General features: G+C 46.0%; 1 protein-coding gene across 7 annotated transcripts in view; it reads left to right on the top strand.

Annotated features, from left to right (window-relative positions):
• Nucleotides 1-10005: 10005 nt before the first annotated feature.
• BCL2L1 (BCL2 like 1) overlaps nt 10006-23442 on the top strand; it is a 51827-nt gene continuing 38390 nt past the window's right edge. The window contains exons 1-2 of one of the 7 annotated variants that reach the window (XM_082358931.1): nt 10006-10125; nt 11642-12317. In XM_082358931.1, coding sequence (XP_082215057.1) covers nt 11754-12317 — 564 coding nt within the window. In that variant the 5' untranslated portion in view covers nt 10006-10125; nt 11642-11753. Of the gene's footprint in view, nt 10240-10414; nt 11344-11623; nt 12318-23442 lie in introns of those variants that run through there. The other 6 variants (XM_082358932.1, XM_082358933.1, XM_082358930.1 and 3 more) reach the window with 6 other exon arrangements.

The following is a 23442-nucleotide window of genomic DNA, read 5'->3' on the forward strand; positions in this document are numbered from 1 at the left end:
CTGTTTGACCGAAGAAAAACAAACAAAACTGAAGGATAAAATATTTCAAACACATATAACAAAGTATTAGAACCTAAAATGTAAACAACAACAACAACAACAACAAAAACTCCTAAGAATCAGTGAGAAAAGGACAAAAGCTCAATAGGGGAAAAAAAATGGGGAAAATAGGCAATTCTTAGAGGAAGAAACAAAACTGGCCATTAAAGACATGAAAAGGTGCTTGGCCTCAGTAGTAATACTGAAATTAAATTTTAAGCTTAATTTAAACAAAGAGGTACCATTTTCCACCTATCAAACTGACCAAAATTAAAAGTTTAATGGTATCAAGGATTTACAAGGTAACTCAGAAGGTTGGGAAAAAGGATGGGTTCAGCTACTTTAAAGGGCAACTTGGCAACACGCATTTAAAATGTCAAACATGTGTGCCCTGTAACCTAGGACTTCTATTTCTAGGTTTAGTTCCAAGAGACACACTTATCAACTTTCACACAGAGACACAGAGGCACAGTCACTGCAGCATTTACTGAGCACCTACAATGTGCCAGTCGCTGTGCTAAATGTGGGGATATAACAGTGAAAAGACAGACAAAATCTCTGTCCTCAGGGAGCTGACATTCTAGTGGAGAAGACAGACACTAAACAAGGTGAATAAATAAATAAGTAAATAATATCTCGTAATAAGAGGTGATAAATGCAAAGCCATGACAAGTCGAGGAGGAAGGGAGGGCTGGACAGGGACAAAGGGAGGGCAGGGTCTGCCTAGGCTGTGGCTGCCCACCGACCTCAAGGTATGTGCAGGGCCACGGGTAGGGGTGGAGGTAAAGGTACTTGCTTTATATTAGGAAGGAAGGGGTATCAAAGCTGTGCTGTGTCCAGGGCCTGCTAGGCAGAAAGTGCTCAGTGAGTGAATGAGTGAATGAGGCAACGCCAGGAGGCCAGGATGTGTGCAAGAACTTCCCAAGTCCTTCCAGATTAACAAGAGGTAAGCCTGGCCCAAAAGATTCCTCTCTTGTCATTCCTTCTGCATCCATTGTATTGTAGGCTGGGTCTCAAGTTCCCATTATTTACGAATGGGAGACTTCAAGCTCTGAAATCACCAAAGCAGAATTTTAGACCTGGAAGGAAGCGCAGACCTATCTGGTAGACTCTATCCACGATTTTAGTCATTACTCTTTTGTTTATTTATTTTATATATTTATTTATTTATTTTCTTTATTGTTGTTTTGGCTGTGTCGGGTCTCAGTTGCAGCATGCGGGATCTTTCGTTGCTGCGTGCGGACTTCTAGTTGTGGTGTGCGGATCTTTCTCTCTCTAGTTGTGGCGAGCGAGCTCCAGAGCGCGTGGGCTCTGTAGTTTGTGGCATGCAGTCCCTCTCGTTGAGGAGCGCGAGCTCAGTAGTTGTGGCGGGCGGGCTTAGTTGCCCCGTGGCATGTGGGATCCTAGTTTCCGGATCAGGGATCGAACCCACGTCCCCTGCATTGGAAGGTGGATTCTTTACCACTGGACCACGGAGGAAGTCCCTCAGTCATTACTCTTTTGGCCTTATCCATGTGAAAGGGGTTTGCAATTATAAATAGGGTAGTTCAGGGACATTTGAACAAAGACCTGAAGGAGGTGAAGGAGTAAGCCATGCAGATATCTGAAGGAAGAATGTTCCAGGCAGAGGGAACAGCAAGTGTAAAGGCAGGAGCAGAGAGGCATGTTTTAGAAATAGCTAGGAAGGTAGGGTGACTGGATCAAATGGACAAGGAGGAGAGTATCAGGAGATGAGGCCAGAGATATTCTGGGGCAGGATGCAGACCAACTGGGCCTTAGTAAGGAAGCTGATTTTTACTCTGAATGAGGTGGGAGTCCTGGGAGGGTTTTGAGCATTGATTTACTCTCTACTTTTAACGGGATAACTCTGGCTGCTGTGCTGAAAACAGGGGGAAGGGGAACAAGAGTGGAAATAGGGAAATCAATTAGTAGGCTGCTGCGTTGTAGTTGTGAAAAATTGGAAACCACCGAATGGTCCATTAGTAGAGGGGGATTGTTCAATAAACTGTCTATAGGATGGAATACTAAGCATCAGTTCAAAAAGAGTTTGATAGATCTGGACTGATATGGAGATATCTTTGAGACACATTCTTGAGTTAAAACACAAAGTGCTGATTGATTATGTTTTTTTTCATTATGAAACCATTATGGGGTTTTTTTCTGAACTTTAAGAACTATATTTTTTTACTGAAGTATAGTTGATCATTATGTTTTTAAAAAATATGCAAAAAAGTGTACCACTTTTCCCATGGGTATGATTAAGTATTAACAGCTAGCACTTACCTGGCACTTACCATATGCCAGGCATTGTTTGGAGTACTGTGCACATAGTTAACTCATTTCATCCTGACAATAACCCTGTGAGGTAGGTAATATTATATTTCCATTTTATAGATTGAGGAAATTGAGACTCAGAGAGGTTAGACAACTTCTTCAAGGTCACATAGTTTGTATCTGACAGAGCCAAGATTTGAACCCAAGGAGGCCAGCTCTAGAGGCCAAACCCTTAACCACTGCCCTATATTACCTCTCCTAAACATGGATGTGTATATAGAGAGAAAGGTATGGAAGAATTCACAACAACCTGACAAGAGTGGGAACTTCAGAGGGAAGGAGCTAAACAGGACTCATGGACAGAAAGGATAGATAATTGGATCTTTATCTTTAATCTTTTTAAAAGAATATATCCATGTGTTATTTGTGTGCTTTGAATTTATTATTTCTTATTATAGAAGGGGAGAGAAGTCTGCAAAGGAGAGAGGAGGGGGAGACAAGCTCTATATTTAAAAAGTGAGAAAAAAAAATAAAAATAAAAAAAAAAGTGAGAGGGAAAGACCCAACGTCTACTCCTGCCCCTTCCAAATCTTCTTCACTCCGTGTCTGTCACTCCCTCCACCATCCAACCAGTGGTCACCAGGCCAGAAATCTGGGCCTGCCTTCCAGCTCACTGGAGACCTCCTGCTTCATGGAGAACAGACAATAGCTGGTCACTGGCTCTGGGTAGCGACGTAACCCTCAGACACCTCCAGGCAAGGTGGCTGTGATCACCCAAGGACACCCCCTGGAGAAGGTTGCAAGTGTGAGCCACTGGTGACAGTCATCAAAAAGATCTGTCTTCTGCAGTTCCCCTCCAACCAAACACAGGGATCTCTGTGGGTGTCCTGGTCTCTTCCTTCCTAGCTGATGCGTAATCCATTTTGGAGGAAGGATTACACACACCTTAGCACACAGTGATTAAAAGCGATGAATTATAGGAAACAACCCAAGTATCCACCAACTGATGAGTAGATAAATAAAATGTGGTAAATCCATACAATGGAATAGTATTCTTTAATAAAGGGAATAAAATACCGATACATACAACAACACAGATGAACCTGAAACATGATACTAAATGAAAGAAGCCAGACTCAAAAGGACAAATATTGTATGATTCCATTCATATGAAATTTCCAGAATAGGCAAATCCATAGAGACAGAAATTAGATTAGTGGTTGCCAGGGGATGGGGGATGGGGGGATAGAGAGGAACTACTGATGCAGGGTTTTTTTTCAATAAGCTCATATAAGGTAAGTGGTAGCCAGACTCAAGCGGTGCCTTTGTCTTCTTCTGGAGTTGGAAGAGGGAAATCACTTGAAATTCCATCCTCTCCATTTGCAGTGGGCCCTGGCCTAGGTCAAAGTACTTTAATATTGGAGACTTTTTCTATGTTAAAAAAGTTTTTAAATTACAAATATTATACATGCTTATGACAGAGTGAGAATATATGTTAGGTGCTGTATATTTATTACTTTATTTAATCATTGCAACACCCTTACCAGGTAAGTGCTATTATTTTCAATTTCCAGATGAAAAAAGCCAAGGCTCAAAAGAGGTGACATGACTTACTCAAGGTCACACAGCAGAGTTAAGATTTGCAGCCAGATCCATATGAGTTTATAAATATTTATGAAGTAAAAAGTGAAAATGCCCTAAGCCTCCCACCCTACCCCATTGTCAATCCCACTCCTCAGTTTAAAAATTAGTGTTAAAAGATGAGTGTGAATCTTTCAAAGGCTTTTAATTCAAATACAAACCCTCATATATCTATATCTATACACGCATGCATTTTTGTATTTTACATATGTGTGTGTTTATATATTTTAAAAATTTTCATTTCAAAAGTATTGCCTACTTGTTTGTAATATTTGGAAAATATAGAAAATAATAAAGAACCAAAAAATAACTATAACCTAGCCTTTAGAAGCAACCTCTCCACTCTTCGCATTTAAGTGTATTTCCTTCTAGTCTTTTAAATCTAATAAACTGATTTTATTAGATATTGAGTAGATACAAATATAAATGTACGTATATGCAAAATGAATGAAAGGTATAAAGAATAGTAAGGCAACACATTCTGTACACATACATACAATTTAATTTAATAAGAAGAACATTTCTATTCTCTTTCAAGCTCCCAATTTTATCCTGTTCCCTGGTTCATCCTGTACCCTCCCCTGTGAAGGTGCAATGGCTATCTTGAATGTTGTGTTGATTATTCCCTTATACTTCTTTATAATTTTACCACATAGGTATATTACCCTGTATGAATTATCTACTTATTGCTGCAGAACAGATTACCTCCAAACTTAGCAGCTTACAATGACAGGCATTATTATCTAATACAGTTTCTGAGGGTCAGGAATTCAGTTTAAGAGAGTGGTTCTGGCTCAGGGTCTCAAATAAGGTTTGTAGTCAACTGCTGGCTGGGTCATCTGAAGGCTCGGTGGGGCGGGAAGATCTAGTTTCTCATTACACATGGGCCTCTCCATACTGTTACTCTCCATGGCTGTTCACAACATGGCAGCTGGCTACTTCCAGAGTGAGTGATGAGACAGAGAGATAGAAGAGAGAGAGAGAAAGAGAGGCATGCCATCATCTCTGCCATTTGTTATCAATCACACAGAACATTGTGGGAGGGGACTACACAAAGGTGCGAATACCAGGAGGCAGGGATCTTTGGGGGCCTTCTTGGAGGTGGCTGGCTACCACAAACCCTACACAGTGTGTCAATTAATTTTGCCTGTTTTCAAACTATATATAAATGGAATCATACTGCATTATTCTTTTGCAATGTTTTTCATGCAATGTGTTTCTAAGATTCTTTCATGCTGTGTATAGCTAAATCTGCTTATTTTTTCACTGGGTCATATTACTATGTACAAACATACTACTATTTGGTTAATCATTTGCTATAATTAACAGTTGGGTAGTTTCCATATTTTTTTTTTTTAACTTTTAAATTTATTTATTTATTTATTTTATTTATGGCTGTGCTGGGTCTTCGTTTCTGTGCGAGGGCTTTCTCTAGTTGCGGCAAGCGGGGGCCACTCTTCATCGCAGTGCGTGGGCCTCTCACTATCGCGGCCTCTCTTGTGCGGAGCACAGGCTCCAGACGCGCAGGCTCAGTAATTGTGGCTCACGGGCCTAGTTGCTCCGCGGCATGTGGGATCTTCCCGGACCAGGGCTCGAACCTGTGTCCCCTGCATTGGCAGGCAGATTCTCAACCACTGCGTCACCAGGGAAGCCCCTCCATATTTTTGCTAAAACAAGTAGTACTGCTATAAACATCCTTATACCTGCATCTCACATGTGTTAAGAGTTATTTTAGAGCATATATCAAAAAATAGAATTGCTGGGTCATAGGTTGTAGGCATCTTCAATTCTACTTGGTAACAATACAATTTTTTCCAAATTATTCCATATTCTTGAATCACACTTGATTTTATCAGATTTTCTTGGCCGAGGTGAGAGAGTTGCTGGCGAGGCAGTAGTGCCGTCAGCAGAGCAGAAGGACTTGAGCTCACCTCCTCTCACGAAAACACCAAAATCACAACTAACTGCTGAATAACCATCTACCAAAAAAAGGCAGATTTTCTCATTTTTGCCAATCTGGTGGGTGTGAAATGCTATCTCATTGAGGTTTTAATCTGCATTTTCCCTAATAACTAGTGAGGTTGAGCATCTACCTCAATCTCTGGTTTATTGACCACTCTATTTCCATTCCTCTTTAGCATCTGCACAAGGGCTTTCTCCATTTTTCTTTTGTCTTTATCATATTGACTTCCCAGCCTTTTTTCCTATACATGGTATTTAGAGTTGAGATCATGTCACACATCTAATTTTGTATACTTTTATTTTCACTTAATATTACACCATAAGCATCTCCTCGTCATCTAAATCTCAGCAAACGTGTTTTTTAAACAGTGCTTTCCAATTAAAAAAAAAAGTCATGTTTAGATAATATAGAAATTATAAAAAGGAAAATAAAATCATCCATAATTTGATTATGTAGCAATAACCACCTTTTTGTGTCCTGGCATAATTCTTTCTACTATATGTTGCATGTAATGTACATTTTTTAATAAATTAGAATAATTCTCAGTATAGCTTTGTAACCCTTTTTTTTTTACAAAGTGTTATGTTTTGAGTATTTTTCCCCATCATTAAATATGTGTGAATTTAACCCATTTAAAGTATCACCTTATTTACTGAATTCTCAGTTTTAATTTTTCTTTCCTGTGTTATAAATAACCTTGTATAAACATCTCTGTGGATAAAATTTGGTTGCATTTCACTTCTTTTCTTAAATTCAATTCCAATCAAAGATTATTTTTCAATGATCTTTCCAGAGCCATTTTTAAGGCTCTTGATAAATATTGCAAAGTTCCCTTCCCCAAAGGCTCTATCTTCCCCCAATATAAATCTCTTCATGTCCTTTCTGTTCAAAAAGCCTGGTTGGCTCCTCCAGTGCCTATTTAGTGTCCTGTACACGCAGATACGTGTTTACATTCAGTCTCCTTTGCTACCATTCCCTCTTAGCCATCCCATCTGGACTCTCCTGTGAACTCTCCATGCCTTTGCTGAGGCAGTGCCTTCCACCTAAAATACCCCTCACTCATCTGCTCTCTCCTGGGCTCCCAAAGCACATCAGAGACTTCCATAATAAAAATTTCCAGGGCTTCCCTGGTGGCGCAGTGGTTAAGAATCTGCCTGCCAACGCAAGGGACACAGATTCGAGCCCTTGCCTGGGAAGATCCCACATGCTGCGGAGCTACTAAGCCCATGCGCCACAACTACTGAGCCTGAGCTCTAGAGCCCGCAAGCCACAACTATTGAGCCCACGTGCCACAACAATTGACGGCTGTGCGCCTAGAGCCCGTGCTCCGCAAGAAGAGAAGCCACGACAACGAGAAGCCCGCGCACCGCAACGAAGAATAGCCCTGGCTCACGGCAACTAGAGAAAGCCCGTGCACAGCAACAAAGACCCGACACAACCAAAAATAAATAAATAAATTTATTATTATTTTTTAATTTCCACATTGAAGTGATTGTGACACCACAGGTTTTAAAAATGGAAATCAGATCATGTCCTGTACCAGTTTAAAACCTTCCCATGGGGACATCCCTGGTGGCGCAGTGGTTAGGAATCCGCCTGCCAGTACAGGGGACACAGGTTCGAGCCCTGGCCCGGGAAGATCCCACATGCCACGGAGCAACGAAGCCCATGAGCCACAACTACTGAGCCTGCACTCTAGAGCCCGGGAGCCACAACTACTGAGCCCGCATGCCACAACTACTGAAGCCCACACACCTAGAGCCCGTGCTCCGCAACAAGAGAAGCCACCGCAATGAGAAGCCCGCGCACCGCAATGAAGAGTAGCCCCTGCTCGCCGCAACTAGAGAAAGCCTGCCTGCAGCAATGAAGACCCAACACAGCCAAAAATAAAAATAAATAAATAAAATAAATTAAAAAAAAAAAACTTTCCATGGAACATAAAAAATTCAGAAATTGACACAAATACACTTGGGAATATAGATTATGGTAATGGAGACATTTCAAGTGAGTTGGAAAAGATGATGATATTGGGATAACTGGGTAGTTATTTAGAAAAAATTTATGGATTCCTGCCTCACATCTTACACTGAAGGGAATTTATGATGGAACAAAGATTGAAATGTAAAATATGAAACCAAGTAGAAGAAAACAGAATTATTTTTGTGATATCAAACGGAGAAGGTCTTCACAAGAATGACATAGAACCTGGAAACCACAAAGGAAAAAGATTTATACATTAAAATACATAGAAAATAAAAGTTTTTCCATGATAATAAATAATAAGCTGGAAAACTATTTATGACTTATATGTAGAAAGAAAAAGGATAAACATTCTACAAATCAATGAGAAAAAAGTTCAACAGAAAGACCAACTGAAAAAAGGGCAAATGAAATGAATAGAGAATTCATCAGAACAAGACCTTCCCCCCAAAAAAGACTCATAAATATGAAAAATCGCTCAACTTCACTCTTAATAAAAAGAAATCAAAATAAAAGTGTCTCTCAGTTTTTATCTGATTGGTGAGGATAAAAAGGTTTGATAACACACTGTGTAGCTCAGGATGTGAGGAAATAGGCAGTCTCATACTTTACTGATGGGAGGACAAACTGGTACAGCTGCTATGTAGAGCATGTTGCCAATATGCATTAAAACAAAACAAAAAACAAATCATATACTCAGTTACTGGTAATTCCACTTTCAGGAATTTACTTAACAGATAAACTCCCACATATGCAAAATAACGAATGGATAAGTTATAGCTTTATTTATAATAAGATAGGACTGGAAACTACCTAAGTGTTCCCAAATAGGGGATTGGGCAAGTAAATTATGGCATATCTTTATAAAGTTGTGTGTTAATTTAAAAAATGAAGGCCGACTAAAAACATAGAGCTCAGCGAAAAAAAAGCAAGATGTAGAAGTGTCTGTAACAAACGACTGGTTGTGTAAAAACATTTATACATATAAATTTGCTTGTGAATACAGTGACCATCTCTGAAAGACTACAGAGGAAAGGGCTTAAGAGTGACAACCTCTGTGAGGGGAACTAGGGATTGGAAAGCAGGTGTGGGAAGAGGACTTAATTCTATGCTCTTTGGTGTATTTTTAACATCCTATTTTTAATCAATTAAATTACCACAAAATAAGACACCTTTGAATGTTTAGAATCAAGTCTAACTCACTTCCATGGTCAACTTTTCAACCTCCTCTCACCCCACATTTGCCCTCCCTCAGTCACACTGCTTCTCCTTCAGTTTCTGGGACATGCCAAGATCTTACTGCCTCAGGACACTTTGTACAAGCCAGTCCCTCTGCCAAGGTTGATGTTCTCTAAACTCTTCCGATGAGTTGGCATCTTCCTACACTTCAGGTCTTGGGTCCTATGTCATCTCTTCAAAGAGGCCGTCTCTGGCAACCTACACAAACAATCGAAACAGTTGAAAAAATGCCTCTCTTCCTCACTGGGCAGGGAGGACAAGGCTTACATCTCTGACCACCCACTCTAAAGGAGCACCTCTTCCTTCACCCTCTTTACGACAATACCCTGATTTGCTTTCTTAAGAGCACTAGTCACTATTTGAAATTACCGTGTTCGTTTTCTTAGTTGTTTACTGTCTCTCTGCATCTCAAGGGTTTAAGTCTCTATGAAAGCACGGGCCATGTCTTGCCTTGTTCCTAACTCTATCTTCAGCAATCCAAACAATAAACATTTGCTGAGAGAAATTATGCAACATATACTAGGGACTTCACAAATAACAACTTTTTTAATCATCACAATAACTCAATGAGGGAAGTTGGTTTTTACTCATTTTGCAGTTAAGGATAATTGAGGCACGCAGCAGTTGAGTAACTTGCCCAACCGGCAAAGCTGGAATCCCAGACACAGGTTCTCAGCCACAACGCGATGCTTTTTCGATATATAAACTGACGGGTGGATGAAAGTGGCTAAATGAATGAACGAATGGAAATGTGAATGTAAACGTTGATTTTTGTTTTTCTTCCGTCTCCGGGTTCCCCAGCTCTACCGCAAGGGGGCGCTCTCGCCCAGTTCTTGACGCCAGTCCTCAAGGCGCGCACTCCCCTTGCGTCTCGGGCTCGCGCGCGCTGCCGCGGCACCGGAAGTGACTGAGCTTGCAAGTTCTCCCGGTCTCTTCAGGGGAAACTGAGGCCGACTCGTTCGGAAGAGACAGCGCGAGCCTTCAGCCAGGTAGGCCGGCCCAGGTCCACGGCGCGGAACTTGGCCGCGAAGAGCGCTCGCGTCCGAAAATGTCCTGGCCCATGAAGGGGGTATGTGGCCCCCCACGGTTCGCGGGGCTCGCAGGTGAGAGCGCCGCCTCCCCTGTGCGTGGCAGGCGCTGCGCCCAATGGGAGCCCTCGCCGTCCTGCTTGCGTGCTACCTGGGCTCGCTGATTGGCTACGCCGGGGCGGGCCGCCGGGGGCCAGACCCCTCCTCCCAGAAAGGTCTAGGGGGCGCCCCTGAGGGAGAGCAGTTGCCTAGCAACGGGGCGGTGGCCGGGCGGGTACCCGGCCTAACGCGCGGAGGAAGCCGCGAGGCCGCAGCCCACCCACCCCGGGCTCCGGAGAGGTGCAGCCCCCGGCCCCCAATCCCTCCCGGGGGCGCCAGGAAGCCGCCTGTCCCCAGGAAAACGTGGTCTCAGCTGTGGGGGGTCTCGAGCTGGCCTCGATCCCTCTCTCTGACACGAGAAGAGGCCCGGCGCCTCACCCTCGCCCGGTCTTTGTGCAGGGCGCCGGCGGCCATTGTGTCCGTGCGGGGAATGGAGGACCCGGCAATCCCGCACCGCCACCGCCACGTCCAGGGCCTTTGGGGAATTCATAGAAAACCAGCGGCGTTTCTGGGGGGTCCCTGGCTTTCAGCCGCCCAGAAAGGCCCGGGGATGGCCTTTCCAAAGTCAGAGCGCAGATCTGAGGCAGTTTTTCCCTCTCTCCGCCCCTCATCGAAACCTTGAGCCCCATTGAGAAGTCCCTTCAGGGTTTCTTCGGAAGCCTCACCCTGGGCTGGTACTTAAATAGAAAAAAACAAAAACTAAACCTCACACCAGCCATCTCCGAGAGAGTTCTCGTTGCTCCCAGTAGGAGGCGGAGAGCCAAGGGGCGTGCAAGAGCGAGGGGGCTGGGCTCCCGGGTGGCAGGAGGCCGCGGCTGCTGAGCGGCCGCCCTCGATCTGGGCGATGGAGGAGGAAGCAAGCGAGGGGGCCAGTTCTTGAGCTTCGTAATTCCTGTGTCGCCTTGTGAGCTCTCATTCCGCCGGGTCGCATGATCCCTTTAGCCGGAGCTGCTTTTTTTGCCAGCCGCCGCGAGGCTGGTTGAGTTACCGGCATCCCGGCTGCCACCTCCTAGCCCGACCTATGATACAAAAGATCTTCCGGGGGCTGCACCTGCCTGCCTTTGCCCGAGACATTTGAATGTAGGTGGTGCGGGGGTGGGGTTGGGGGGCAGACTGCCCATGGGGGTGACTTTCTGAGGAAGACATTTTGGGGAAAATGGGATGGCTGAGGTAAAAAAAAAAAAAAAGCCGGTGTGATGATTCAGAGCCCACTGGTGCTTTCAATTTGACTTCATTGAAGTCCCTTGGAAGCTAGACCCAGACCTTCATAAGAGCCACAAAGAACCCAGTGCTGGTACCTGGAGGGGGAATGGGATGTTGTAGGGTAAATGGCATGCATATTAATTTTTTTTTCCTGAAGCTCTTTCTCTCCCTTCAGAACCTTATCTTGGCTTTGGATCTCAGAAGAGAACCACTAAGCAGAGACCAGACTCAGTGAGTGAGCAGGTGTTTTGGACAATGGACTGGTGGAGCCCATCCCTATTATAAAAATGTCTCAGAGCAACCGGGAGCTGGTGGTTGACTTTCTCTCCTACAAGCTTTCCCAGAAAGGATACAGCTGGAGTCAGTTTAGTGATGTGGACGAGAACAGAACTGAGGCCCCAGAAGGGACTGAATCAGACATGGAAACCCCCAGTGCCATCAATGGCAACCCGTCCTGGCACCTGGCAGACAGCCCTGCGGTGAATGGAGCCACTGGCCACAGCAGCAGCTTGGATGCCCGGGAGGTGATCCCCATGGCAGCGGTGAAGCAAGCGCTGAGGGAGGCAGGCGATGAGTTTGAACTGAGGTACCGGCGGGCATTCAGCGACCTGACATCCCAGCTCCACATCACCCCAGGGACGGCATATCAGAGCTTTGAGCAGGTAGTGAACGAACTCTTCCGGGATGGGGTGAACTGGGGTCGCATTGTGGCCTTTTTCTCCTTCGGTGGGGCACTGTGCGTGGAAAGCGTAGACAAGGAGATGCAGGTATTGGTGAGTCGGATCGCAGCTTGGATGGCCACTTACCTGAATGACCACCTAGAGCCTTGGATCCAGGAGAACGGCGGCTGGGTAAGGACCACGCCCCTTGTGTGTCCCTTTTCCTTGGCCTCTGGTCAGATTCCCAACAGCCTTTCCCCTATGTCTCTTTCTCTTGTGCTGGGTGATTATTGGAGACGTTGTTTGTTAAGGAGACGTGACTGGCCTCATTGTACCACAAGAGGTTAACTGTTCTGAAATACAGATGACCTAGTTCTGCAAGGACCAGACATCTTCATTCTGGTCATCCTCATGACCCTACTCTTTCATACTTGTGTTCCAGTTTCTCTGCAGAGGAAAATATAGCCTGTGTGTTCATTTGGCCCCAAAGCTTTGAGAGTGGGAAGTTAGTCCAGTGTTCCCCTCACTCTGACATAATGGCTCACCATGCTAAGGGGTGCTGAGTGTAGTGCCTGGAGAAGATAGTATCAGTGACCCACAAGCCCCTTCAATCTTACTCCCCTGGGATGTCAATCCTGTCCCGGGCTTCCCTCCCCCAAATCAAGTTTCCTTTATTTCAGAGTTTGCATGAGCAGACTTTGCATCCCACTGGTTTGGATGGCTGAGGATTGTCTGATTTTAGGGTGTAAGCTGTGCCAGTGGGCCAGTTGTGTTTGTGCTGCGCTCCTATGTTCATTGGCTCTAAAGCGTGCAACCTTCTGTGTGGTTGGCCAGTTTGCGGAGCTCTTGCTGTGTCACTCATTAAGCCCAAGGACTTTGCACCTCACTGCCTGGGGTCGGTTGGGGAGCTCCAGCTGTTACGCCTGTTGCTTTCCGGCTGGGGCCCTGGGGCCTCTTCACTGAGCACTGTTTGCTGGCAAAGCAAGAACCTGGTCTGTGGGCCTCCTTGGAACATTGAGATTCAGTGACAGACTTCAGAAACAAACTGACGCAGGTGTGAGTCCCAGCCCTTTCACGTAACTAGCCGTGTGACCTTGGACAGGCCACTTTACCTTGAGCCTCAGCTTCTTCCACTAAAAAAATGTGGCATGCCGTCCTTGCCTTGCAGTCCTTGGAGCTAATGTGAGCACAGTGATGGACACCAGCAAGTTTGCTGTAGTAGTTGTCGTCGGTCCCAGGTACACTTTCTGGGCCCAGCAGTTGTGCCTCATTCCTTTGCCAGGGAAGAGAATTCCCTTGCCCATCACCAAGTCAGGATGAGCTAGTGGTGAGAGATTCTTTACTGGCTGTCATTGTAGGCAGTTTTTGCTTTTCTGCAGTGAACTCAGTTCTATCTCCTTGCTTATCTCCCTGCCTCGGGGAGGGGCAGGGCTTATGAGAGGTATTTTGTCCCCTCAGAAAACCCAGAAAATCAAGCAGCCTGTGGAAAATAAGTCATTGATTGAAGGAGCTGAGGTGGAAAGGGCCATGCATCATGGACTCAGGAATGTTAAGAATGCAATTATCCAGAGGCTGGGCCTAGGGTGTGGTAGGCACTTCAGTTTACCACAGAGCAAGGGACCTCCTGGAACCCCACCCCCTGTCTTATTTCCCATTTCTTTGCAACTTCATCAACTCTTCCCACTGCCAGTTCTTGTAAAAGGCAAAGGGGTCAAGTCAGTAGAGGTCAGAAGACTGGGGTGGGGTTGCGGAAGGTAAAGGTGGAGGGCTTTCTTTAGCTAAGGCTGATCAGACTTGAAAGCTTTTCTGTAAATGAACTCCCTGGGGGGGATAAATGATTAAATAGTTCCTGTTGGTTTGTGGGATGACCTCTCCTATTCCCTCCTGCTTTGATTCTCTTTGGGGGCAAATAGTTGTTTAGCTTATTACAGGAGGGACAGGATTCCAGCATTTCTGACACACCCTCTGAGGCATCTCCAAGTAGAGACTTGGGCCATTTGCCCACTTTGCCTGACTGTTGTCTTTGGCCGGTGGTCCTAATACAGGTGGGTTGTTGCTAGCTATTAACAAAAGGCAATGTGGGAGAGGTTCCTGGCCTGCCAGACAGCCTCTGAGAGGGCTACCTGGACCAGAGAATTGCTAGTCACCCAGTGTTGCACGTAAAAAGAGGTTTTAGACACAGCAGCACTGGGCAAGTTCGTTAGATCACCACTGGATTGAAATTCCATCTTCTGTCTCTTTGCTCAAGAATTATCAGAGCCCGTTGGACAGCATACCATATGTTACTTCCTCTTGGTGAACAGAGGGGATGTGTGCAGAAGAGCCAGTTATGTCAGAACCATTTCTGGGCACGCATTCTCCCTGAGGCCAGGAGGTAAAGAACATGTGACATGGGATCCTTTGGGTAGAAGGTACCCGCCCACTTCCCTCTCAGGGACCATCCTGTTTGACTTACCGACTGGCTACTGCAGTGGCATCTCATAACCTTCCTGGAGGCTGTGGCTGGGGGATCCATGAGTGTAGGAGTTACGGGCCATTCCACCCTGGGATATGCTCTAAATTTAGCATCCCTACAGGAAAGGAAAAGGAAATGAGCCTTTACAGAGTACATTTTATGCATGAGGCATTATGTTAGGTATTTTACTTATGCAACCAAAATTCACTGAGCATCTACTATGAGGCAGGCACGTGCTAGGTGCTGGCCATAAGCAAAACATGGTACTTTCTTTCATGGAAATGACATGCTATTTCATATACTCCACACAATAACCTTCTAAGGTAGGTGGGTTTATTCCCAGTTTACATATGAAGCTCCTGGTAGCTAAGTGACTGGCCCCAGGTCTTCCTCAGCCAGTTAAGTGACTGAGTGAGAATTTACACCTAGGTGGGCCTGACTCCAAAGCCTAAACTCTTTCCCTCCATTTCAGGTTGTCCTAGGAGTAATAATGTGAGCCAGAGGTGCTGTTGGGCCAAGCAAAACATGCCTGTGGAGGTGCTCACTCGAGTCTGTGATGCTGGCCTTGTTCAGGAGTTGCAGGAAGAACAGCACCTTTGTTGGCAGTAGCGGGCTGCCAAAGGCATGTGTGTAGCCTCCGCAGATTCTGGCACTGGCAAAACTCAAGTGGGTATCAGGGTTTTGCCCAGTGAGAGTGGGCTTCTTGTTAATTTTTCATTGATAAAACTTTCTCAGGCCCTACCAGTAGGTAAGAATTGTGTGCATAAAGGGAGAAGATGGCCTGCTCCAGGTATGTCTACTTAATTGTGGGTGGTGCTCCAAGGACTGGAATTCCACACATATAACCACACCACCGCCTGCCTGGAGTCACCTGCCAAGATGCTGAACCTGTTTGTCTCTCTTGTCCATCCATCTCTCCCACCTGTAAAATGAAATAATGATAGCCACCTGCCATAGCTTGACTCTAGTAAAGGATCTAGAACAAAGGCTCTCCTTGGGCCTTAATTGTAGGATGGAGGCACCTCTTTTAATGAATGGGCTATCTGCCTATGAAAACTGAACTTTGCCCCAGAGTTTCTCGAGAAACAAAGCCAGCCGCTGAGATGTTCACTAGAATGATAGGGACAGAGTGTTTCTGGGGCTTTCCAGTGGGAATGTGGACAGTTATGTGGTGGGGACCCCGGTGGGCCAGGCCATTTTGTTATCACTGTCCCTGGGAAACCCCTTAGCTTGATGGAAACACCATTGTTGAAAGCAATAAACAGTTGTTGGGGGGGGCGGAGAAACCATAATTTGGCCTTTCCCAGGCTGCATAGCTCTGTGGTCTTCTAGTTTCTGTAGGTTTCTTCTTGCCTGTTCTGTCTTCTTTGGCACTGATGTATGCTTCGCTGAAGCACCTCAGCGACTTTTGCAGATCTCAGCAGCTGTTCGCAATTCTGCGGTTTTCTTGGGGAAACCCCATTAGAAACCCCAAACGTGGAAATTTTTAGTAATCTCATTCAGGTCCCAAAGTGAGGTAGAAGTGTCTCAGGGGCTCCCCCTCAAAACACCCGGTTCTTCTGGATGTACGTTTGAAGTTGCCCTTAAAATGCCATCACCATCACAGGGTTTTCCAGGCTTCCTGAGACTGATTTCCCCAGTAGCCCCACAGAGCCCTTCAGCTTCTGGTAGAAAATACCCAAGTATTTTTTCAGGGGGCCCCAACGGAACCTAGAGGGTTTTCTTGGCTTTTGTGTGGGTAGTCACCAGATTTGTTTGGGCTACAGGAAGCAGCAGTTGTTACTTGTCCCTTCCCCAGCAGGTATCTGTCTCGAGGCCAGTGGCTTGAGCGTCCTCCCTGGTTTTTCCAGTGCCCTCAGCCTTCCATTGCAGGGCTTTCTTTTAGCAGCCATGGTTTTGTCTGGGTTTAGCATGGATAGATTTAGGGGTAATTCCCAGTGAGCTGCTCTTCTACAGAAACATAATCTCCTACTACCTAATGAGCAGGGCTCTGTCCCCACCCCCAACCTTCAACCTAATTCCATGGAGTTCCTCCCCAAGGACTCCCTCTCTTTTCTTTGAAGGAGCCACTCTGCTCCTGGATCCGCTTCTCTTCTGTCTCTCCAGCCGACAGTCTGTCTTCCCCTTTCCCAGTTGGCAGATCTGAGTCAGACAATCCCACTGGGTCTTTTTGTTTAGCCTGGGGAAGAGAAGACCCAGGAGACCATGGTCGCTGGTTTCAAATATCTGCAGGAAGAGGGGCTAAGCCTTTTTTATTGGTATAGTACCCAGCAGAACTTGGATAGGTAAATCACAGTGGCAGAGTTTAAATGAGTATAAAGAAGACATTTCTGACACTACCATACCTCTACCAGGTTTAGGAACTTTCTGAGGGCGGAGTCCACATCTTGTGCATACTTGTTTAATCGGCACTGAGCAGAGGTCTAAGGCGTAGCAGGTACCTAATGAAAGAGAGCCTTCTAAATTTCTGAAGAAACAGACACTTATCAAACCAGAGTAATAGTAATAGGAATTGCCCTTTATCTAATCATTCATTCTTTTTTTTTTTTTTTTAATTTATTTTTGGCTGCATTGGGTCTTTGTTGCTGCACGTGGGCTTTCTCTAGTTGTGGAGAGCAGGGGCTACTCTTCATTGGGTGCGCGGGCTTCTCATTGTGGTGGCTTCTCTCGTTGCGGGGCACAGGCTCTAGGCGTGCGGGCTCCAGTAGTTGTGGCTCGCGGGCTCTAGAGCACAGGCTCAGTAGTTGTGGCACACGGGGTTACTTTCTCTGTGGCACGTGGGATCTTCCTGGACCAGGGCTCGAACCCGTGTCCCCTGTATTGGCAGGCGGATTCTCAACCACTGTGCCACCAGGGAGGTCCCTAAACATTCATTCATTGATTCAGATAATATTAATTGAGCTCCTACTGTGTGTCAGGCTGTCCTAGGCACTAGCAGTACAGCATTAAATAAAATTAAGTTTCTGCATTGTGGAGCTTACATTCTAGTGGGGAGAAACAGACAACATGTAATTACATACATACATAACATATATCAGGTGATACTAAGTGCTATGAAGAAAATAAAGCACATTGAGGCATAGGGCATGCCTAGCAAAGGAGGTGAGGCTGCAATTTTAAAAGAGTGCGTAGGGAAGGCATCACCAAAAGGTAATATTTGAGCCAAGGCCTGAAGAAGGTAAGGTGGTGGTCGATGTGGGTACCTGTAGAAAGAGTGTTATAAGCAGAGGGATGGACTCAGGAGGGAGTGTGCTTGGCATGCTCAAGGATGAGCAAGAAGGCCAGTGTAGCTGGAGAAGAAACAGTAAGAGGGAGAGTGGTAGGAGGTGAGAGGGGAGAGTGGTTGGGATTGAGGGGGGAGAGGTAGCCAGGGGCCCAATCACATGGCCCTTTACAGGTGATGGTGAGGACTTGGCTTTGGTAGAATGAGAGAGAGGCCAGGAGAAGATTAGGAGCAGGGGTGAAATGATCTGAATTCTGCAAGGGTGGCAGCCAGGAGCCCAATGAAGAGGCCGGTGAAAGCTGTCAAGTAGAAAGAAGAGTGGCTTGAATCAGGAGGTAGAGGTGGAAATGGTGAAAAGGGACCAAGACCAGGCTTGCACATGGCATATTGATGGGTCTGGCCACCTTGAAAGCCACATTTTTTAACCACTTGGAGAACATAGAATCAGGGCTAAATAAGCTAGATGTTCTTCTGGGATAGTCTCTTCAAATGTGGTGTCCTGAATGGTCCTCCTCCACTCTAGGGCTATTTCTGGTGAATAACTGCACCATGTCTGGGTTGAGGTCCCACATCACCCATGTCTAGCTCTATGACCTTGGGCAAGCTCCTTGAACTCTCTGAACCTTGGGGCAAATATTACCTGCCTCACAAGGCCATGGCGAAGACCTAATGAGATCTGTCTGCCTGAGATGCATAGAGCCCAGCACAGGTTGGTATCATGATTCTGATCATCTTTGCCACAGAACTCGTGCCAGAGACCCATTCACAGAATCTACAGCATCTATTCTCCCTTGTTTGCACTCCATAGTGACCTTTGGGCACATCCTTAGGGCAGGCAGGCCCTAGCAGTGTTCTGTCCTGCCAGGAGCTCCGTAGTGTTCCTTTCCATGTTGGTCAAGCACTGGTCTTAGTCAGGATCTCAGTTCTAGTCTCAAATCTGCCTTGACTCACTGTCTCACCTTGGCCAAGTCATTTTACCCCTAGGCCCCAGTTTTCCCTTCTGTAAGATGGAGGGTTGAAGTTGAGTCTAGGAATCCTGCTTCTCACTGGCCCTAGGCCTTGTGGATTCCACCATTATGGCATATTTCATGATAGTTATGCTTTAGGATGGCTCTTTCTTATCAACAGCTGCAGCACTTTAATTGCTAAAAATTAACTAATCCCAGTGTTAATGTAGGGTAGTTTATCACTGACCCCACAATATTTCTACTCCACGTTTATGTAGCAGTTTACAGCTTACACTTTCATATCCACCTTGCCTTTAAAATTTTTTTTTAATTTTTTTTAATGGAGTGAGTTCTGCTCATTATTTCCCTGAGGGACTGTGGTTCCAGTGTTCCCAGATACTTTGTATTTTTTTGGCCATGCAGCATGCAGGATCTTAGTTCCCTGAAGAGGGATCGAACCTTTGCCCCTGCAGTGGGAGTCCTAACCACTGACTGCCAGGGAATTCCCCCCACCTTGCCTTTCTGATGCTTATAACCAACCACCCAGGGAGGTGAGCAGAGAGAAATCAGGCTGAGAAAGATAAGTGACTTGCCCAAGGTTACATCAGGAGGAAGATGCAGGGTTTGGGCTTTCAAATCTGGACTAGGCCACTTATGTCCTCTGTGACCTTGGGCAAGTCTTTTAACTTGTAAATGGCTATAATAATAGCGCTTTGCTCTGAAGATTGAGTGAGTTAATTCCTGTCAAAAGGCTCTCAGAATAGTGACTGTCGGTATCAGCAGCAACCAGCAGCCGCAACCAAGGGCTCCTTCAGCCACATCATCTGGCTTCCCGTTTATTACATACTGATTTTTGTAAATAGTGTTTTTGCAGAAAGAAACTGCCTTTGAGACCTTCTGCTACTTGGTTTCATCCCTGATGAGACTCTCAGGCCAAGCTGGGGCCTTAAGGCTAGCTCCAAGCTACAGGGCTTTTTGGGCAGACTCCAGAGCTCCCCTCGGAACTGGAGGTTTTTCTCTCACTCTTCAGGAAATGCCATTGCAATGACTTCCATGGACTGCTTCCTGTCCCAGCCCTGCAGTTGGATTCTTGCTGGCTAGAGTGTGGAAATTGGAAAGTAATATCCCTAAAGGCTCCCCCCTCACACAAACTCCTTTTTTTGGCCATGTCTCTCCCTTTCCTCTTGTCAGTTACTTTCTTTGCTTCCTCCCCCTTCACCCTTCACCTAGCTTCTCTCTCCAGCCTGTGATCATCCCTTTAAGGTTTAGAAAATGCATTTCCACTGAGTTCTGTCAGAGTTTTCCACCCACCCCACACCGGGGGTTGGTCAGAACTCCTGGGTTCTCTCCTGGCTCCACACTAAGTAGCAGTTTTAGTCTTGGACTCCCCCTAGAGGAACATTAAACCTGTCGCTTGCAGTGCCTTGTGTCATCCATTAACCCTGGGTTGCCCTGAGGTCCCCACCCCACACCCTGCACAGGCCTGGGACTCCTAAGAGAGGTCTTAGAGGTTGGCGCATAGAAATCCTGCCTCGTGGAGACCGATGACAGAGGGTAGAGTGAAGTGGGGCCTGCCACTCCCTCCCCGAGGTCACCTTTCAGGAGGAAGCTAGAAGGTTGAAAACCCTGTTGGACAATCATCTGAGGAATGGGAGCTAGCCTGGGAGGGGATTGGAACGCACTCAACTATGCCTCAGATCCTTTGTTCCGCTCTTGAAAGGGAAACATTCCCCTCCCTCCTCCCTGGCCACACACGTGCCTTTGTTCCCCCGAGTCAGGCGGGGCCAGGAACACTGTGTCCTTCCAAGGAGCCTGACTTGCCTCCCCAGAGACTGGCCTCCTGGTCATCGGGACTGAGACTTTTGCTCAGGAGCCCCCAGCCTCATGTCCTTTCCATAGGAGAGTCTTTCTCCCAGAGGCTGAGAACTTGCCTACAAACAGCTGCCCAGGGACTTCCCTAGAATTCTTCCATGGGATACCCGTGTCCCAGGATTACACAGTCCCTCCCTCTTATTCCACTTGGTGATTAATATTATTGTTAATGTTACTATTAATAGCACCTAACATTTATCAAGTGCTTATTCTATGCCAGGCGTTGTTCAAAATGCTTTACGTGTATTAATTTATTCCATTTGCAGAGCAACACTCTGAAGTTGCTACTATTATTATCCCTGTTTTACAAATGAGGAAACTGAGGTACAGAGATGTTAAGCAACTTTTGAAGGGTAGCACGCTTAGTAAGTGGCAAAGCCTGTGAGGGTAGCTTCCAAGCTCCCACTTTTAAACACTACATCTTGCCCCCTCCCCTGACTGTACCAGTGTCTAAATGATTGTTGGCATTTATTCAGTGCTCACTATGTGACAGGGCTTTCATCAGTTTCATCTCTGTGTTACTGTCCGACAACCTCAGCATTATAGGACAATGAGATTTGGGGGGACTCAGTGGGAAGCAGAGTCAGGATTTGAAACCAAGTCTGTCTTACTCCAAGCCTGTGTTCTTTATCTCTAAGCCATCTTAAAAAACCCTACAAGGTAGGTGGTGTCATCTTCATTTTATAGTTGAGAAGACTGAGACTCAGAGAAAAGTGACATGCTCAGGGCCACACAGGCTAGTGCCAGGACGACCCGGGCTTCAAACCTGAGGTGCTTGTCTTCACAACACTTCATTGCCTTAGTGGTCTGTAGCCTGATGATAATTGCTTTTATATGCATGATAACACTTTATAACTTACCAGACTTCTTTGTATACATCATTTCACAGTGAGGTGGGTATGTTCAGTCCATTTCAGGGAGGAAACTAAGGCAAGGGGCCTTGTCCCACAGTAAATGGCTTAGAATTCTAGCTTTTAACTCAGTGTTATCGATGTTGCCTGCCTTCCCTAAAGCGGGATTCATTGCTTGGAGCTGTCTTCAGTTTTATTTCATTTCTTAAATCAGCAAATACTGGTGAATACTTCATTTGCGCTAAGGGCTGGGGATACTGTGGGTACTGCAATGAGGGGGACCGGGTCCCATCCCTCAATGGTCTGTTTCCATGCCCCACACCTTGGGCCTTGCTGGTGTCTTTCTGCCATCTGAGTCAGGCTGTGTGCCTCACCCATCCGTCCCCTCAGCTCCCAGACACACCAGGCAAGGGTCATGGTAGTATGTATTGATCACTTTCTACATACCCATAGATAAAACTCTGCACTCAGATTTGAAACTTAGCTTAATTTCTTGCTGGTGGTGTAGCACTAGACAAATCAGCTTTAAATTCTCATCCATACCAGAGTAAGCGAGGCTCAAATGAGAAAGTGAAATGCAAAAGTGTTTTTTTAGTAATAATGACAGGTGCTATGTGTTGAGTGCTTGCTCTGTGCCAGGTGCTATGTTTATGCCCCTGACATAATCATCTTGTTTGGTCCTCACAACTGCTTTGGTGTGAAGATGGAGAATCCAGAGCTTCAAGAGGCTTTATAACATGTCCACAGTACCACACCTTGTAAGAGGCAGAGCTGGGTCTTGCACCCAGCTGTATCTCATGCCAGAGCCTACCCTCAAGTCACGCTATCATTGCTTCTTTGCAGGCCTGGACTGGCTTACTTTACCCTGAGTACCTGGCACAGGACCTGGGGTTGGGCAAGGGCTCAGCCAGGATCTGCTCAATGAACATGAAGGGTTGTTATTATTAGATGCAGGTTAGGCTACAAAAATGTCTCTGTCCTTAAAGAAGGAAACTCATTTAAAGCAGTAGGAATAGACTCACAACCCTTGGTGAATGGCTCCAGGCAAACTGTGCCAAATCTGTATTGTAGACTCCAGAAATGGAAGAGAACAGACCCCCTGGCTGCATCCCACAGGTGCCCTGGACCCCTGCCAAACCAGCCCACTTCCACCATCAGCTAGCTACTCAATTGGTGGCTCAGTCCAGGGACCTCCACCCTTAGCCTGCATCACCCTATGCACCTTCTCCCTCACCAACTGCATTACCAGCCCAAACCCTAGTGTCAGGAAGGAGAAAGGTCACTAGAGGCTTGAATAATAGCTTTCTCAGCAGTGTGCCTTTGTGCAGTTCACACCGAGTCCTCAGTTTTCTCATCTATAAAGTGAAGGTAGTAATCATCCCTTAATGAAGATAGTGGTAGTAATCTCTTTGGCATAGGCTTACCTGGATCACTCTTTCCCTAGATCTGATCAGGGCTGTCTTAGCATTTAGGTCTCAACTCAAATATCACCTCTCCTAAAGAGTAAAGAGGCCACCTTTGTTTACCTCTTTACTGCCTGAGTCCTCTTGTAAAAGCTAAGCTCCCAGAGTGTAGGGGGTTTGTTTCAAGTTTCCTTCATCCCCAGCATCTAGCAGAGTGCTTGGCACATGGGATCCACTCGGCGAATACTTGCTGAATGAGTGAGTGACTCTGTAGCCTACCTAGCACAGTGCCTGAATACAGTATGCTCAGTCGGTGTCAGGCATCATTACTACCTACTAGGAAGATGTGGACCATGAAGGCTTTCAGTAGGTGAAACGAATGTGGCAAGGGCAGCCTTGATAGGTAAGAAAGATCCAGACAGAGCTGGAGGGTGGAATGTGTATGAAGCATTTGGGAGACAGTGAAGAGGCAGACTGGCGGAAGAGGGTCTGGGCTGTCAGTAAAGCTGGTCAGGGAGAAGCGAATGGTGACTGATGGTGGAGGCCCCTGGGCAGAGGGATGGGGA

The sequence above is a fragment of the Balaenoptera borealis genome (genome assembly GCF_965194805.1).
Source record: "Balaenoptera borealis genome assembly, chromosome: 16".
NCBI lineage: Eukaryota > Metazoa > Chordata > Mammalia > Artiodactyla > Balaenopteridae > Balaenoptera > Balaenoptera borealis.